General features: G+C 40.4%; 1 protein-coding gene across 9 annotated transcripts in view; it reads left to right on the top strand.

Moving 5' to 3' along the window:
• The window catches only part of ANK2 (ankyrin 2), a 539,079-nt gene that overhangs the window by 480,216 nt on the left and 40,336 nt on the right, over positions 1-18,527 (top strand). For 5 of the 9 annotated variants that reach the window (XM_080915859.1, XM_080915857.1, XM_080915858.1 and 2 more), the window contains 4 exons: positions 3,358-3,460; positions 4,172-4,275; positions 14,719-14,943; positions 17,539-17,693. In XM_080915859.1, coding sequence (XP_080771985.1) covers positions 3,358-3,460; positions 4,172-4,275; positions 14,719-14,943; positions 17,539-17,693 — 587 coding nt within the window. Of the gene's footprint in view, positions 1-3,357; positions 3,461-4,171; positions 4,276-8,764; positions 8,801-14,718; positions 14,944-16,465; positions 16,565-17,538; positions 17,694-18,527 lie in introns of all 9 variants that reach the window. The other 4 variants (XM_080915853.1, XM_080915852.1, XM_080915856.1 and 1 more) reach the window with 2 other exon arrangements.

Genomic DNA, 18,527 nt, shown 5'->3' with positions numbered 1-18,527 from the left:
ACAATCATTCTGGTGGAGAGTGGCCAACGGGCTCACCCAAGGGCAAGGCAACTTAGCTGCAGCACACTGTTTGCTGGTGGTTATGACAGTACTAAAACGCCTAACCCTGGCTCAGTTGTAGAAAGAATTCCACAGTGACGATTTTGAGATGTGGGTAGTGAAATTGTTTGGTGAGTTTTATGGGGCAGTTGCAGAAGAGGGATTGCGACTCCTTGGTGTTGTTGGCTTACATAGAGGGTCAAGGTAAGGAAGGGGGAGCCCTTGGGAGGTGTGCAGAGGAGGGGACAGAGCATGTGCTGCAAACACTAAGTTCTTAACCACTGACAGATTTAGATCTGTAATCTGAGGTTCTCTTTTTCTACTATGAATAATTTTTAGTAATTTATTATTTACTTTACAGCCTGATCAAAGCCCCTCTCCCCCTAATAGAGCTTCCCTCACCCACACCTCTCTGAGAAGGGGGAGCCCCCTGGGTATCACCTCACCCTGGCTCCTCAAAGTACTGCAGGACTAGCTGTATCCTCTCCCATTGAGGCCAGACAAGGCAGCCCAGTTAGGGGAATGGGATCTATAGGGAGGCCACAGATCCAGGGTCAGCCCCACTTTATGTTTCCGCCTAAGAGATTATTTATAGCTTTGTGTGAATTCACAATAATCTATAATTAGCCTGATTAAGCTCAGCGAAAGAACAATTCCTTTTCAGCAGTCTCTATTGTTTTTAAAATGTTTGATTCACTCATTTTCTATATTCAACGTAAAGTTGAGAATTCTAACAGACTTTCCATAGAGAGTGAATGTGTTTGAGACTTACCAGCATAGAAAGACAGAGGCATAGAACAAACATTGCACGCTCTGTTCTTGGATTCCCATGTGCACTTTTTGACCACCACATGTATACACAACTCCCCAAATAGGTCTACAGGCCACATCTCATATTCATGTTTTTTAATTGCTATTTCAGTTTGAGCTTGAGCAGCTGGTACATCACTTTCTTGGTAACCATTCTCCTTTCTCATTATTCCTTTATTTGGTATGCTCTCCATAGTACCATTCCCAGGTAGGTATTACCCAGCATGAAACCATGGCCATCCTGGACACATTTGCATTTCCCTCCTGGCTGCTCACTGCTCACGGCTCACTGTGTGTGTGTGTGTGTGTGTGTGTGTGTGTGTGTGCACACGCGTTGGCAAATGCGGCTTATATTCTAGAATTATAGATTTAGCACCCCACCCTGTCACATGCACACCCTTTGTGCTAAATTAGTAGCTGCCAGAGTTAGGAGAGGTTAAGTGTCACCAGAACCAGCCCTGACTCTAAATCTTATAGCGCCATCTTGTGGCTGCCAACACAGGAGCATGGTCCTCCCATAGCAAACTAAGCAGCTTATCTCTACTTGAAAGAGACAGAAAACAACATTCAGGTGCCTAAAATAACCATAAACACACACACACATTTTAATGCATATGGAGCAAAACTGCAAAGTGCAGTCAGTTGTATTTTAATCCATTTATTACTATTGCTTACAACTGTACAAAATCAAATAGGAAAACACTAAGTAAAAAGTCCTAAGCACTTCTTAAACCATACTGGAAATCTTGTATCTTTACTTGTTCAAGGGGACTTCAAATCCTACAAGTTGAATGCCTGATAAGTATTATAGTTTCTTAAGCTAGCAACTGCTACACTCATTCAAATCTGCAAGGCAGTTGTGTGGTCTTAGGAAAGAATGAACCGAATCCTTTTTTGCGTCTACAGCTGTGGACCCTCCAAGTGAACAAGTACATTTTCATTTCTGTCAGTGTATTAAGTGAACAGGAGGCCTCTCATAAGTAATGTCTTGTACATGTAACTCTATTTTACTATGTTTAAAGTTGTCTGTAGTGTTTCCCACCAAGTGTATGCAATTTATGACACAGAGACTTTTCCAAAAGTTTATTCCTAGTATTAGAATTATGTCTCTGCTGTTAGAATGGTCCAGACATATTTACCTCATTTAAGTAGATCGTGTGACATCATTAAAGAAGAAATGAGCAGTTAGGACACATGAGCTTGGTTCACTGACCAATCAGCATTTCAGACGGCAGGCAGCAGAGACAGTCACGTAAGACCTATAAGGAGTGGACATTCAGACCTGGTCTTGTCCCACCCCCTCCCTCTGTTTACATAATCTAATATCTGCCTTTCTCCTTTGTGGCTGTATGCTACTTTGTTTCTTTTTCCCTGCTAGTCATTTAGGTGAGACAAAAATGAATAATTCCCTCTACCTCCCCTAAATCAAAACCAGTTGAGAAAGACCCCATTAGATGGAGGCAGGACAATCTTCTAGCAATGTAGCCTGGGCTACATAGTGAATTCCAGACCACAGCCTAGGTGACAAATTTAAGACTCTGTCCCAGGAAAACAAAACAAATTATATCAACATAATGTCATTTGACAGTACGCATTGATTAGAAGGAGTATGTTATGCAAAGGAGAATTGCTTTGTCTATTTCATTTGAGTCTATGATTTGGAATAACAAAAATCAGATTTATCAAAAATATAAAGCACGGAATAGCAAAGCTCTAATTCTAGTTTGAAGCCCCACACCGCTTTTGGTCAGCATCTATCTGCGAACTGCCCTTGTGTTGGTGTGTGCCTGTCCTGCTCTTGCCTCTCATCCCCATGGCAACCAGCACTCTTTAGGGATTCCTACAGGACACACAGGGTGTGCAAAAAGGACACTGCCCTCCTCTGAGTAACAGCACTGCTGCTCTCACCCGAGGTAAACAGGAGGAACTCCACTTCCACAGGAAGCTCGTGTTTGGCCACAGTTCATGTCACTCTGTACCTTCTAGGGGAGGACACTGACATTCAGCTGTTCACAATGCAGAGGGGAAGAGAAAGTGTCAAGGGAGGAGACTAGAAAGTAAAGAGGAAAAAAAAAAACCCTGCCTTTTCATTTTGCTTTCACTCTCTGAGTAGTCTACTTTCCACCAATAGTCTCCCACAGCTGCAGGGATATTATTTAAAACAGATCTTAGAACTATTGCCTGCCTAAATTCCCCACCCCCACTGGCTAATAAGTGACGGTTGCTGGTCTCAAACATTGCTGGAAAGAAAGGGAATCAGATTAGGAGTATCGAATGTAACTTGTGGATTCCCCTGTGCCCTTGCGGTTCAGCGTTAAGCACAGTCTGAGGATGTGTTTTAGCTGCTGGGCAGAGACCTTGGGTAGGTCCACTCTGAGACCCATGTCTTCTGGAAGTTGCACTGTTAGCTAATAGCAGGCTTTTTTCATTCTCCTGCTCGGCTCATTTCACCTTCCCAACCCTCCACCGCTGTTGGTACATGACCATGACCTCCTGCCAACCTACCAGCCTCCGGTCCTTCAGTTCCGACAGGTCTCACACTCTGAGCCATGCATCGTACCTGAGGGACAGTGCCATGATTGAGGACACAGTCGTGATCCCCAGCCACCAGGTACATGACTTTCTGCCTTTGTCTCTGCTTTCTGGACAGCTTTTTCGTATGTTCTAGTGCCACAGATATCCAGCGGAAACTGGTTGGGGGCGGGGGTTCGAGGGGAGAAAGCAAAAAGAAAGAATAATAAAGACCTAAATTCTTTCTTAATGACAACAAAACCAAAATCGGGATGAGAGATTTGAAGATGTGAACATCCTGAGAAATGTTCGCCAGATCTTTCACTGAGTTCTTTTTTTTTCTCCCTGAAATAATACAGTGTTTTGTTTTGTTTTGTTTTGTTTTTCAGTCATAATGAGTTCCTCTCTGGAGATTGTATGTAAACATTTGTGTTCTGTAAATAATACTTCCATTATGAGAAAAAAAATGAAGTAGGACATGTTTATAAACTGAACATGTTTTGTTGCAACATTGACAGTAGTAGTGAGAAAGAGCATAAAGATTACTCTGAAACCTCTTAATATTAGGTATAATTTGATGAGTTGGATATAGTAAAATAGACAACTAGTGGCTTTCAAAGTACTCTGCTATCATATGAGTTAAAAGGGAATGCACCAGGAAAGGTTTATTTCAGATTTATTTCTTGTGTTTTTTGATTGAAAATCTTCTAGGCCATAGCCCCTTGTGTGTTTTGCTTTTTCAGAATTTCTTGTATTTCACTTGAATTTTGAAGCATCGTTTTTCATGAGATCCACTGTTCTTTGTGTGTAGGTGTTGGCTCTAGCCAAGGAGGCAGAAAGGAATTCTTATCGTCTGAGCTGGGGCACTGAGAACTTAGACAACGTGGCTCTTTCTTCCAGTCCCATTCATTCAGGGTGAGTGAATCAATACTATGTATCCAGATCAAGAGGTAAAAAGAGAGGTGAAAAGTCTCGGCTTTGTCCAGTTGCTTTAGAGGATGCTTAGCTTACAGAGGAGGTGCCCTTTGTTTCAACTTGTGAATAACATTGCTTTTTCCAACATGGTTCCAGCTACGCCAATGAGGCAGCAAAATGGGGTTGAGTCTAGCACAGAAAACTACTGTTTTAAAATAACAAGTAGCAACAGTTTGCTAACTGACTAGAATATGCTGGCCTCTTCCTTACTGATGCACGTGGTCTTTAGAGCCATCTTTTAAAAAGAGGTTAGGCCAGCTGCTTGTTTGACAGTTTCAGTCTGCTAAGATTAACTGTCTGGCCTCTAAAAATCAGCACTTTTCCTCACATCTCAATGCAGTTAAAGTGATGGTTATGGAAGTCCGAGTCACACACAGACACAGATGGAGCCGTCCACCCAAGAAGTGGCATAAAGAGGTCACAGCCACAGTGTCCTCTCAGCTGTGCTTCCAATGTCCTTTGTAGAGTCACTACTTAAAGTTAAAACCAGACCTTGACCACTAATCTTCAGCACTCCTTAAGTCTTCCTTGGGATGTAAGAATTTAACACAGTACAGGGTTTTTTTTTTTTTTTTTTAAAGTATTTAAAATATAAAACTTTCTGAATCGTTTTTGTCCTCATTTTTAATAATAGTATGTATATGATCATATATAAATTTTCATGTGTTTCATTCCAGGGAAGTAGTCCATGACATTGTAAACATTCTGAACTTTTTGGTGTAGCAGTCTACTAAACACCACAGAATACAAAATTAGACACATATTGAAAACAAACACCTTGTTTTTCTTGTTAAATACTATAGCTAGTTCTTGGTCTGCCAAGAGTTGCTCAGAGGAATTACAAAGATTAAACTCCACTCATATTTAATTATTTTGAGTGTGAAATGAAATAACTAAAATCTCTATTTTAAATTGGTCACAAAGCCTGGAGTTGTCTGCTTTTGACCCTCCCCCCTCTCCATGTGAGTAAGACAGAAAAGATGGCTGGGCTTCAACAACTGAGGATAATAGGTAAGAATCCAGACTCCATGCCACCAAATAAAGACATTATTTTAGGTACAATATAACAAACTACCCACCATTAGCTTATTTTTTTTTAAGTGAATGTTACAGTAATGGTTTGGTTTTCAAATTAATTATTACTCTTTAAAAGGAAAATTTTAAACTTTGATGTCTGTCAATATCCAATTTATTTTATCAATCTAAATGATACCTATGAGCTCTTATGGCTAGATAATGATTACTTCTTTGTGGTTGACTAGTGGTAATAAACCATCAGAGTTCAAAAAAAGGGGGGAGAAATAAAGGAAGGAAGGAAGAAAAAAAGGAAGGAAGGAGGGAAGGAAGGAAGAAAGGAGATAAAAGAAAGGAGCCTATAAAAATTGGTCTGCAGCAAACCAGCTCTTCTGAATATTAAATGTTTATTATGCTGACTTAGTTACTCAAATCAGTGTGGAAGATTAAAAGACATCAAAGTCCATGGCTAGAAAAATATCTTAGCTGTCAAGAGCACTGTCTTCTCTTCCAGAGGATCTGGCTTCAATTCCCATCTCACAACTGTCTATAACTCCAGTTCCAAGGGACCTGGGACCCTCACTCAGGAAAAACACCAATGCACATCAAATAAAAGTCAATCATTAAAGACATCAATGTGCAAGACACATCCCAGTCCCATTACACCAGAACCTGTGTTCTCAGACATCCTGGCATGGCTACCTCCATGAGTTCAGGTTACTGAAATTGTTAGAAAGGGAAAACCTTTGCTCAGTCAATTAGACAGAGTACACATCTGGTTCTCCAGAATGTTCTTACCCACTTTAGTTTTTCACACATCTGCCAGCTCTGCAAAGCACTGGACTTGGCTGTTCAGGAAAATCGGTACTGCTCTTTGAAGCCAAAAGGCCACGTGACAGAGAGGGGTCTGATGGTTAAGCCTTGACATCAGACTGGTCTGAATTCAGACCCTCATACTATCTGTGGCAGTGGGTACATCGTAAAAAAAATAAATCTGACTTCAACTTACTTATTTCATGGGGAGTTTTTAAACAGTAAATGCTTTTCACGTGGTTAGATTTTACCTAGAAACCGTAAGTACCCCACAGAATATAGCTTTTACTATTTCTACGTTCTCCTTAGGCCCAGTCCACATGTCTCACAAACTCCAAATTAGTTAAACAAAATGTGCCCTGAGTCTTCTGAATGGCAATATAAATATATTCAGACTGATAGCAAGACGGCCTTCTTCTACCAGGGAGCGCCAGCTTTCAATGTCTCTACTGTAGCGGTTAAACAAACATGGTGTTGCGGGTGACTTTAAGGAGAAAGGAAATTACCCTTGAGAACCCAGTGGGTCCAAGTTTGAAAGTGATATTCATATTAATGTATATCACATTCATCATATATCATGAAACAATGACTTTTTACCATCATACACTAGGTTCCTAAGTAGTAGCTGTTTGATATTTTTCAAGGATCTGAGTTTTAATATACCGAAAATGTAAGGGAAAGGTGATGTTTTGGTAAGGGGATAGTGTAGAGAATTTGTGATTATATCCAGTGTGGCCATGAGGGTAATGCTGCATTGAATTCGTTAGCTCTATTATCTTCAAAATGCAGCTTCTCCCACTGGCCAGCACTGGGAGTTTACTCTCTATCTATCTCTGTTTTATAGATGCCCCTGGCAGAGAAGGACCAGGTCAATGATTCAACTTGCCTTTCTCAGTAGATACATCCAGTATCTGACAAATAAGAGAGTCTTGATTTTTTTTTTTTTTTTTTTTTTGAGTTGCCAGACTCAAAAATGAATCCAAGAAACAGCCATTCTTAGAAGCTCCTCATGAAGTTCATGGTAGTTTGTGCAAAAAAGTGAACTCCAGCCAGGTGGTGGTGGTGCACACCTCTAATCCCAACATTCGGAAGGCAGAGGGAGGCAGATTGTTGTGAGTTTGAGACCTGTCTGATTTATAGAGTGAGTTCCAGGACAGACAGAGCTACAGAGGGAAACCATGTGGCAAAAAAAAAAAAAAAAAAAAAAAAAAAAAAGACCACGAAAAAAAAAAAAAAGAGATAAAAGAAAAGAGATCAAAAGAAAAAAAAATTACTTCACAATTCTTAATTGCATGTATGCATAATGAATTGACTGATGTGAAACAGTTTTTACTAATATCTAGCTTTGTAACTTGCATTATATATTGTTATTCTGAAAGTCTCTGTAATATTTTAATGACAGCCAAATGCTGTGAATTAAATACCAACTCATTGGGTGCTAGGCTAATCCACAGTAAAATTAAGCCCTAAGAAAGGGATCTCTTAAAACATACTGAAGACGGGTTTTTTTTTTGTGACCCTTGAACTACACACACACACACACACACACACACACACACACATACACACACACAATCACAAAAATGTATTTAAATGAAAAACAGAATGTGTGAAGTGTAAGGCAGCCAACTCTCTCTACATGAGACAACATAGCTTAAACACTCACAGAAGTACTTAATGTTCAATTTAATTGTTCCTTAAATTTTATTTCTTAAAATATCCTGGGAGTTCTTTTAGATCCATGAAGGCTAATTCTTTCAGGTGGAGGAAACTGTTTTATAAAGTAGCAAATCAACTGTTCTTGAAGATTGTAGTTCAGGTTCATTGAAGAAATGTGTTTGCATAGATCAGCAAACATTGGAATGTTACGAAACCCTGTGGGATTAAGGATGCACAGAATTGTGGGTAAAAGTGTAGTGAAGAGCAGGGATTAGGAGTAGGGATGAGACATTAGATTCAGAGACCATAATGCTCAAAGCAGTCAATGAAGTCTTGGGAAAGAAGTACTAAGACTATGTTTGCAGAGATCTTTATGACCCATTGGTAGGTGATTAATGTTACTGACTCTGCCGGAGACTGTATTTGTCACAGAAGGTAGCCTGTAAGTTGTACCTTTCCCATTTGTATTTCTTCTGCTGTAGCCCAACAGGAAATTATCTTATCTAAAAAGTACTAAAGAATTTCCAGTGAACAGCAATTGAATCAGAATCACATCCATGAAATCCAAGACTTTATATTTGTCTCTATAATGTTGTCTCGTGGTGCTTTTTAGCTCCTTGAACAGTTAGTTTTTACTGAGTGTCCCCATGAGCCAGTGCTGCTTCACTTCCACAACCAGTGATTGCGTAACTTCCCCAGTTTCCTAAACTGGGGACAAGCCACAAACGCTCCAAAGCTTTTTCTTCCCTAAGCGTGGGAGAGTGACATCCCTGTTGTATTGGCATAGAGTGATATCTTACTTGGATTTCCATCTTTTTTTTTTTTCAGTGACTGCTGTGTTGGTATATGAGTTAAATATTTCAATCAAAGTCACATCTGATTTCATTCTTTATATTTCACTTTTTACCTCTTTCTCTGTGCTAAAGTATCTATTCTGTTGCAGCCGCGCCTCTCCATGTCTTGATCGTGACAACAGCAGGTGAACCTCTGCGTAATTCCTTCTCTGAACATGTGCCTTCTCCGGTCCCCTTCCCTTTGCCATCTCCTTCTGCATATGCCCCACCTCAGGATGCTTTAGTGTTCATGATGTCTAGCAGAATATACGGAATATACGTAGGAGTTTACGTTCTCCAAATTGAGTCCGATGCTCACTTTACCTTTCCCGGTAAAGGGACAGTGGGTATGTTTAACACCAGCACATATTGGGTTATCCAGGCCAACAGTAAAATGACCTCCTATGTTGGTCACAGCCTCCACATCTCAACTGCTTTTGTGAGGAAAAGTGTTACATCCACTGAAAGCTTATGTTCCCATAACTGTGAAAATTGGTGGAGTTATCTCAAAGTTTTATTAAAGGTTGTGATTTTTAGTAGCATTCAGACCTTTTCTTCTTTGTTTTGATTTTATCTTGCCATACTCTAGGTGAGCCAAAGCCTTATTAATGGTATATATATATTTTTTTGCCAGCTCTGTTTTAAGTTCAACCTTTTGATATTTTTGGAAATCGTGGTATGGAATTATATCTCCACATTGTAAATGTAGCAAGTATTTTATGTTATTTAGATAAAGTTATTTTTAAAGTTCCTAATGGGCTGCTGATTAAAGGATTTTTATTCTGTGGCCATCTGTTATGATAACATAGATTATCCCTCTATAAATAAGGAGATTACATAATTTCATTCTAAAAGTTCAATTAATTTTTTTATTTTTTTCTCATGCACACCATAAATGTTGCATATCTATTCACAGACACAGGGATTGGTCAATAATTATTGAGTGATTTAAACAAATCTGAACTATCATTTTTAGTGTCCTTTTTTTTTTCATTCACTTTTTAGTCGGTGGAATTTGGAGAACTAGGAAGGGACTAGGAAGTGATGGAGAAGGGGTCTCCTGGTGGGGTTTCGAAGAGTACCACCAAGTCAGGATTGATGCCGGGCCTCTGCTGTGTGCATGGCATCACTGAAGCAGCCTGATGAGCCTTCTCTCTTGTCTTCACCCAGTGACTAACTCCGAATGCTGCAGTCTCTCCCTGTTCCCAGCCCTTGGTGCTAGATGAGTTAAATGGAAATCTGAAGTCTCAGTAATGTTGGGGGTGGCCAGTCCAGTCCTGAAAAGTCCCGAATCCTTGTTTTCTGCTGCCTCCTCTGAAGCATGTACTGGTTTAGCTAATGAAATCGCATATTTATTGGCAAGTCCTCTGTCTAATAAAAGTGAATTGCATTTGCTTTTATTCCTTTTTAAATTGTGACAACATTGTATCTCACAATTTAGAAAACTTCAGAGTTTCTACTTTGCATGACTGCTGCCATTTGAAGAGTCGGGGCACCAGAGCCAATGTCCCCTTGCTATTTTTTTCCCTGTGTAGTCTTAAGTCAATGTCTAATGAAATATGCCTATACGTTTTCAGCAATGTATCTATTTAACCATAGATTTTAAAAAACTATATTGACTGGGTGTAATAACAGTTTGCTTTCCAATTAGGAAATCTTCCAGAGCATCCAAAAATCAAACATTTAAGTAGATTGTCTGATCTAGTCAGCCATTAACTGTATCAAATTTGTAGCATTAGGCAGTAAGTTCAGAGATGTTTTCATCTAAACCCCTTAATTCCTGTGTAAGAAAGCACAAGTTAACAAAGTGGTCAAGTTACTTGACCATGATTACAAAACTAGTTGAAAACAGGGATAAGTCTAGTCCTGGAAGGAACATGGGACCACAGAATTCTCACAATTTGATAGTGTAACCAAAATTCTACTGACAACTCTAGATTCCTTAGTACAAATGTACTTTAAACATTTTAGTCAGTTTTTTCTAATGTCTTAGGTAATGTATGACATATATTTTAATGATTATGACATTTAAAAGATTTTTTAAAAAGCAAAAATGAAGAAGCTGATGGGGCAGTCATTTATTGAATCTGAATTCTTTATCCACACATTATTTATTTCTCCCTATAGCTGTGAGTGGTGATAGGGTCAGCTTTCAGGGACCAGGAGGTTTCCACGTCACACTTCAGACTACAGAGCTGAGCCTTAGTCCATATCCCATTGCCTTTACACACAGCTGCCTTGTTAGGTTTCCTCCAGTTCCTTTCATCAGCCAGTGTTTGCAAGGATCAGATTGTCTTGTTACTAATGTCCTCCAAACATGAGAATCATACTCATTCAGTTAACTCCAACATGTGAGTCACCCCTTTCATCCTCCCCCTTACTCCATATATCTTAGAGTAAAAAGGTTCCTGCCCTACTGGCCCCTGCTGCACACACTTCAGACTAACTGACTCATAGTTCCCTCAGCCATCCAGGTAGTGGCATTCTCTGGTTGCCTGCCATTTCTGACCAAAATCTTCAAATGCTTTCCCAGTTTTGTGCTAGAAACTACTGGAATTGGTTATCTTTCTGGCTTTACCAGTAAACTTCAGTGACATCTGAATATGAAGTCCAGTCCCTGTTTCTCTAACTCTTCCTACATACAAGAGAGGCCCTGGGAGTACACAGTTAAATTCTGTGTTAATTAGTCATTTGATGATTACATTATGAGTCTAATCTGTCCAGAACATTTTATAAGCAGGCTAAGCGTTAATACCCTCTGTTCCTTGTTAGTTAGTGGCTGTCTTCCAGCCTTTTCCGCTCCTTGGCATCTTTCAATTTTACTTCTTGTTCTCTCTTTTCTCTCAGTTTCTAAGAAAAATATCTCCACTAAAGTTTGTGGTTGTCTAGTAGCCTGTAACATTTCTTCTCTGACTTGGTAAAATAATAGGCTTACCCTCTTCAGAAGTTTGTTGTTTTCCCCTGAATTATGTACATAGCACACTTGATTTTACCAATTTACATTTGATTCAGAGCTTAGGACCATTTCTGGGCTCAGTAATGACAAAGACATGATTCCTGGGAGGTGTATCTATGTGCAACGTCAATCCTCAAGTTATTACTTTAATTTCTCCTTTTTTAGTCTTTCTTCATACAGTCTAGTAATTATTTTTTAAATGAGATCCAAACTATTAGTTTCCACAGTCTTTCATTTTCTACCAAGTTTCTACTTGGGGAGTACATCAGATTTCTCAGTTCAGCAGAAATCTATGTGGTAGACACTTTAAAATTAGACATAGTACTTTTCAGCTGCTTAGCATCTGAATGTAGAGATCTGAGTGAATCCTGATGAAATAACAGGCCAGACACAAAAGTATTCACTCACCTCATACTTTAGCCCCACTCTCTCTGCTCCATGTAAGTACACGCCATTTGTCACAGCCTGCTTCTTCATTCTTACGTTCATTCATCTATTCAAAAATTATTCATCTATTCAAACATCATTCTTGACTCCCTACTGTGTGCTGTATCCATCCTTTACTGGGGGCTGAGTGTAACTGTGTTCCCTGTTGTTACAGCCCCTAGATGACACCTTGATGAACTGCTTGGTTATGTGTTATTGACCAGGAAATTAGCAGGCAGGTCCAAGCAAGGATGAAATCAGAGAGTGACATCTTGGCTTTGAGCGTGACGTTCTTGGCATAGCTCCTGATGTTTAGGGAGATCACACAAAAGGATCACAGAAGCAGGAATCAGGGAGGAAGTAAAACAGACAGAGGGCTTCTGTGGCATCACACCAGGGAAATGGCACAACTGCTGATTTGCTGTCTTGAAGATGGACCACCAGAGTAGCCTACATGTTCTGTTGGGTAGAGAACTGATATTCTGCAAACCAGAGCCCATCCCTGAAAACATAAGGGCTTGGAATGTGAGTGCACAAACTTTATAACTTAGTCCAAAACACATAGAGGGTTCATGACATAGAATAACAATCCCTTCTAGTTTCAGCACCTATATTACTTGCTCATATTAATCAAGATTTGAAAAATTCACCAGGCGTGATGATACATTTATAATCATAGAACTTCGGAGGTAAAGGCAAAGAGTTCCAGAGTACTAGGTTAAGCTCACAGAGGTAGAAAGGTTCAAGCTAGCCTGTACTACCTGAGACCTTATCTCAGAAAAATTGAGGAGGAAGGAAAATCAAAGTAAGTATTAATGTGAATTATCAAATGAGTCAGAAATACTGCAGTGAGGTAAGACACTCTGTTAGTTGAAACTGCAGCATTTTAAGGCCTCCACCTTTGAATGAAAATCAGTATAAATGCACTCTAATAAAAATGATAAAGGAGGATCTGCATGCTCATCTGGAAGTATTTCTAGTTCTTTTCTTCTTTGGAGCACATGTGCATATTCTAAAGTCAGAAAACAAAATACTTAAGAATTTATATTAAAGACTAATAGTAAGAAAAGCTGCAACCTTTTGAGTTTTGTGTCTCATTGAGTTTTGATAATATCCAGAATATCAATGGTTCACGTATCGTGAACCGTTGCTTGTGCATAGCAGCTCTCAGCCCTCCTGAAAGCTCAGCAGCTAGGGGAGAATGGTAGGCCTAGGCTGGCTCCTGCATGCGGGAGAACTGTGGCTCCCGTGGTTTCATGCTGCATGCTGTGCTTCAGAGGGTCCTCTGGGCTTCCCCGCACTCATTTCTCTTACTAGCCACAGGTTTTCTGTTCAATGGCGTGTCTAATGCATTCTGTGTTCTGCTGCAAAGAGGATGCTATGATATTTCACTCTCCTAAAAATAACATGAATGTACTGCCTCTCTATCCCACCACTTACTTTGATGGAATACCTTTCAAATGTTTTCAGTGTTGTCGTGGAAGCAATATCTGGGTGTGTTGATCTGGGTTGGTGCAGTTCTCAGTATCTCAGTGGATCCACGAAACACCTATATGTTGCTTCCATTTCGGTGTTGTTGTGTAAACTTCCCAAATGCATTGGAAGTGGGAGAACCCTGAAGCGATTGTGGACGAGCCTACATAGTGTTCATACATGTCCCTGTGTACTTGTACAAGGCAACTAGATTACTGTGCTATTTAATTTTTGCTCCTGTAGGAGGTGCCTGCCCAAGAGGCCATGGTGAGTGTCGTGTCTAATGAAATAAGCGTTCTAGCTAAGCTGCTCAGAGATTTGTGACCCCCCCCCAGAGAAACTTCAGAGCTTAGATCCTCACTCAACATCCTGAGCCCCCTGAGATTACCATTTTTTTTTTTTTTTTTTTTTTTTTTTTTTTTTTTGCCATGATCAATGAGCAGTAATGGCAAAGTTAAGTGAGTTTCAATTCCAGTTCATTATTATTTGAGGCAAATCAGGGTACACAAGCACCCCTGTGAGCATGACGAGGGCTGCCCATGCTGGGCGCCTCCCACAGATACACAGCTAAGGGGACTCGGCTTTTTTCTGCCATCCGACCTCTATTTCAGTTAGCATGGTTTAGCACAGAGACCTCTTAGAACTGCAAATGCAGTTCTAACCAGAATATTAGTTGGCTCTGTTTAAAACCGTTTTTTTTTTTTTTTTTCCTTTTTAATGTCTTGTAACCAGTGAAAAATCTGCATCCTGGGAAAGATGATGTGGGGGCATGACACAGAGGCAGTATGGATTTGACCTTGTAATAAGGCATTTAGGTTGTTCTTTCAGCCGTGAGATTCCAATGAAATAAGTTAGACAGCTGTAAAGTTGAATTAACTTAAAACGTACAATTCGGTCTTTCTTATGTGAGCACGTGGGTCACCTAGGATAGATACAAAGGCAGAAGGCTAGCCCATGTTCTGCGAAATTCCCTTCCAGTTACCAACAAAAACTTGAATTATTCTTCAGTCGCATATGATTATGCAAACATTTCAAAGAATAAGAAAATAAGAATATGGATGTTAGGGTATTATTATAAACTTTAAAAGGTGCTTTTCCACGTGGCATTTACCTTTCAGAGAACTGCTTTGAGGAAATAAACAGTGTAGAGAAAGCTAACCACACAGAGTGCGCTCCCAAGTACATCTAACGTCCTACTTCAATGTTCAGTTTCCTAGTCAGTTTTATGGTGGATGCCCGTGGTGGCGCCATGAGAGGCTGCAGACACAATGGACTCAGGATCATCATCCCACCCCGGAAGTGCACAGCCCCAACTCGAGTCACCTGCCGCCTCGTGAAACGCCACAGACTGGCCACAATGCCGCCCATGGTGGAAGGAGAAGGCCTGGCCAGCCGCCTGATTGAAGTTGGACCTTCTGGAGCTCAGTTCCTTGGGTAAGGGTTTCCCATAAGCCCCCTACTTAGTCTCCAGTGGGCTTGTGCCCTCTACCAAGATCAATGGGATGGAACATCAAAGGTATGTCAAGCTGTTTTGAAAAAAAAAAAAAAAAAAAAAAAAAAGATTGGCTCCTGTGACCTTTTATTTTTTCGTTTTTTTTTTTTTTTTTTTTTTTTTTTTTTTTTTTTTTTTTTTTAAATTGGAAACAGTGCCTTGATCTTTGACTTCACTTCCATGCCTCCCATGGTCAGGTGTCAGTGAGTTAAACATGCACATAGCTGGTGCTTTTTCAAGGATGTGGGAATAGCTGCCAGATTCCCAATAGGATAACTATGTGTTTTAGGCATTGGTAGGTATTTCTGCTTCTTGTTTGTGGCTAAGAGGCAAAGTATAAAGAAACGAATGTGCTGCGTTTGAAGCATAAATTTAATGCATTGCTTGGTTATGAATCCAGTTGCTACCATCTCTTTGGACAGCAGCCTTCAACTCAATGCAATAGGCATTGCCCCCATGGATTATCTAAAATTCAGTCTAAATGGTTTTTTCCCCTGTTCTCAAAATTGCTACTTTGAGCTATTACGTCACAGAGTAAAATGAAAATGTAAGATCAACCTTTGCCATGCTCATTTTGACAATTTTGAGGAGAAATTGTCATTTCTTTTTTCTTCTGTCTGTCTGTAAGGCTGCTGTCATACCAAGTGGCACCTCAGTGTGTCAAAAGGTGAAAAGCTACCACTGAAAAGTGACAAAAGAATGAAGATTTGGAGGGGGACAAGTTCCAAATCATCTTGAAACAAACTAATTGTATTTTAAGTCTTGGCGCTTAAGACTGAGAGAAATTTCCTACTATTTAGGATGCCTTCTGGTTGTTGTCGATGTCATACAGGAGAGAGTTTCCTGCTTTAGAACTCTGGAAATGTTTTAAAGCCTGTAATTTGGGGCAAATTGTTAACGTGTTGCTCCAAATTACACTCACACCTGAAAGGGGATGTGTTGCTGGTTCCCCTTTGTAGAACCGCCTCTCATAGAGCTTATCAGGCAGAGCTTTGGAAGGAGCCTGTGAAGTTCTGGGTTGCATCAGGAAAATGTCACAATGGTTGGAGTCTTTTGATGTTCAATACAGAACCTAACTCCCTCCTGCTCAGGTAGTTGTAGGCTTTTTTAACAGCCTTCAAATCTGTTGAGGAATATCTATGAAAAACGGTACAGAGTTTTTTTTATTGTATTCCCAACAGTTTTGACTTCCCCAAAGAACACTTTTTCCCCTCCATTTTTGGCTAGTGCCCTGGCGGTGAGCCTCAGTAGAAACAGACTTGTCAGCCATGTGCTCCTCTGGCACAGAAGCACCTCCATTGTACACTCTGGGTCTCAGTGCTCTTGCTCTTTGTGACCAATGGAGGGGGCAGAACCAAACGCAGTGTGAAACCAAACTTCACCCTGTGGTGCTAGGGTTCTGTGGACACGGTACCTGAAGCTCACTTCTGTTCTTTCTTTCATTGCTGCTTCGGATGTACTCAGTAAACTTCACCTGCCAACGGCTCCTCCCCCACTTAATGAGGGAGAAAGTTTGGTCAGCCGCATCCTTCAGCTGGGGCCTCCTGGAACCAAATTCCTTGGGTAGGAGCGACTTAAAACAAATTGATGGCTGCTGGCCCCGTTCTTCTCCTTCTTCTGCGATATGATTTCTCTTTTCGTCATTGTGCCCATGACATGTCCCTCTCTATGATTTAAACTCTGTATAACCTATCTTTAGTGGACCATTTCTGACCCTTGTGGTATGTGACTTTTATTTTTTGAGTGACGTTTTTTATATCTTCTCCCTTAAAGTGCTGTGACCTTCATTTTCGTTCAAGCATGAGATTTGCCTAGTTGTACTCTGTGCTAGTTATGATGTCGTTATGATGACTTTGGAATCTGTCTCAAAGCAACCTGGACTCAAGAATGGAAGGCCTCTGTCTATGTTGAATGTGACCTAAAGATCATAGGACAGTGCATGTTCTGGATCCCGAATGTAATAGGCATTGGACACTGTTGGGCTATTGACTGAGTGGCTTGTTAGAGCCACAGGGTGTGCACATGCCTATTGTTTTCTTGAATGAAGACAGTATGAGCAAAAGCCACAAGTGCATGGCTCATTAGCACAAGTAGTCTACCCTTCTGACATCCCATTTAAAACACAGTGAATTATGCAATGTATGAGCCATTGTCTCTCTTAACTCATGTTGTCATGTTGCACCTGTAGACCATGTTCTTAGGAGATTGGCATACATTATAGACATGCATGTACATTTCTTTTGGTTAAATGTGCTATACCTACATTTATCAAAGGAGACGTTCCAGAATGCCACATGCACCCACAGGGAAATACCATTTGGCTTAAAGTAGAAGCATGTACTTGAGGACCAATGCCCCTGAGGTGGAGTGTCACTGTGCCACCATCTGTTAGTCACTGGGCTCTGGAGAATGGCCCATTGTGTCCCAGCCCCTAGAATGAGCAGAAATCCAGGTCACTTTGCAACAGAACGTGTAGAGTTGCTTGTCTTGGGGTTGGTTATCCTGTCTACACTGAGTGTTCTACATTGCTATGTCAGGCCCGTGATCGTGGAGATCCCTCACTTCGCGGCTCTTCGGGGGAAAGAGAGGGAGCTGGTGGTCCTGCGCAGTGAAAATGGGGACAGCTGGAAAGAACATTCTTGTGAATACACTGAAGATGAACTCAACGAAATCCTTAATGGCATGGATGAAGGTACCTTTGGGTTAAGGGGTCTAAAAGAAACCTAAGGTGGAGGCAGGGTTATGAACTTCTTTAAGATCATCTAGCTGTCTGTGTCCTTGTGTGCACATGTGTACCTCTTGAGGTGTTTTATTCCAGCACATTGTCTGCTGTGTTCCAACTGCAGCAAAGTTTAATAGACAACCAATCGACTTTCTTAACCGTGTTCACGTTAAATTCAGGAAAATAGAGTCTTTTCAGGTATTAAATGTCTCATTTTAATAAGGATACTCAGTGTGCCTCTATCTTTTAATGAAAGCTTTGTTGAATCTAAAAATCAATGGTAGATTAGATGTTGTTCCATAACAAATGAGCACAAAACTTGGTATGCTCTTAGCAGTGAGGCGACAGACTTGTTCAGCTTTGTGGTTACTTAAAGTGGCATAAACTAAGTATTAGGGCTAGAATTTCTCCTCCGTGAAACTTGCTGGTCTCGAGAATGAGCCCCTCCCTCCAGCCAAACAAATATTTCAACTTGTGTCTGAAGAAATTGAACAGATCAGAACTGGGTATGATGCCTCGTCTAGATCTCGAGTATAATTGGTGTTGGGTACAACTGAGTTACTGGTTAAGTGGATCACTGGAGCCACACTGTCATATTCTCAATACCAGATTTGAAAAACTAGAGTGTTTAAAAGACTAACTTTTTAAAAGTACTGAGTATTCTGTTGAGAAACTTTCTCTACCTATAACTACTATCTTATACAATAATATGACTTGCTTTTAAACTTTCTATTACTAAAGAGGCAGGAACATTAAGTTTATGTTGTCATTCATATGGGGACTTAGGGAAGACTGGGTTGCATG

Source organism: Micromys minutus, assembly GCF_963924665.1.
Source record: "Micromys minutus genome assembly, chromosome: 4".
Classification (NCBI taxonomy): Eukaryota; Metazoa; Chordata; class Mammalia; order Rodentia; family Muridae; genus Micromys; species Micromys minutus.
This window is presented reverse-complemented; position numbering and strand designations above follow the sequence as displayed.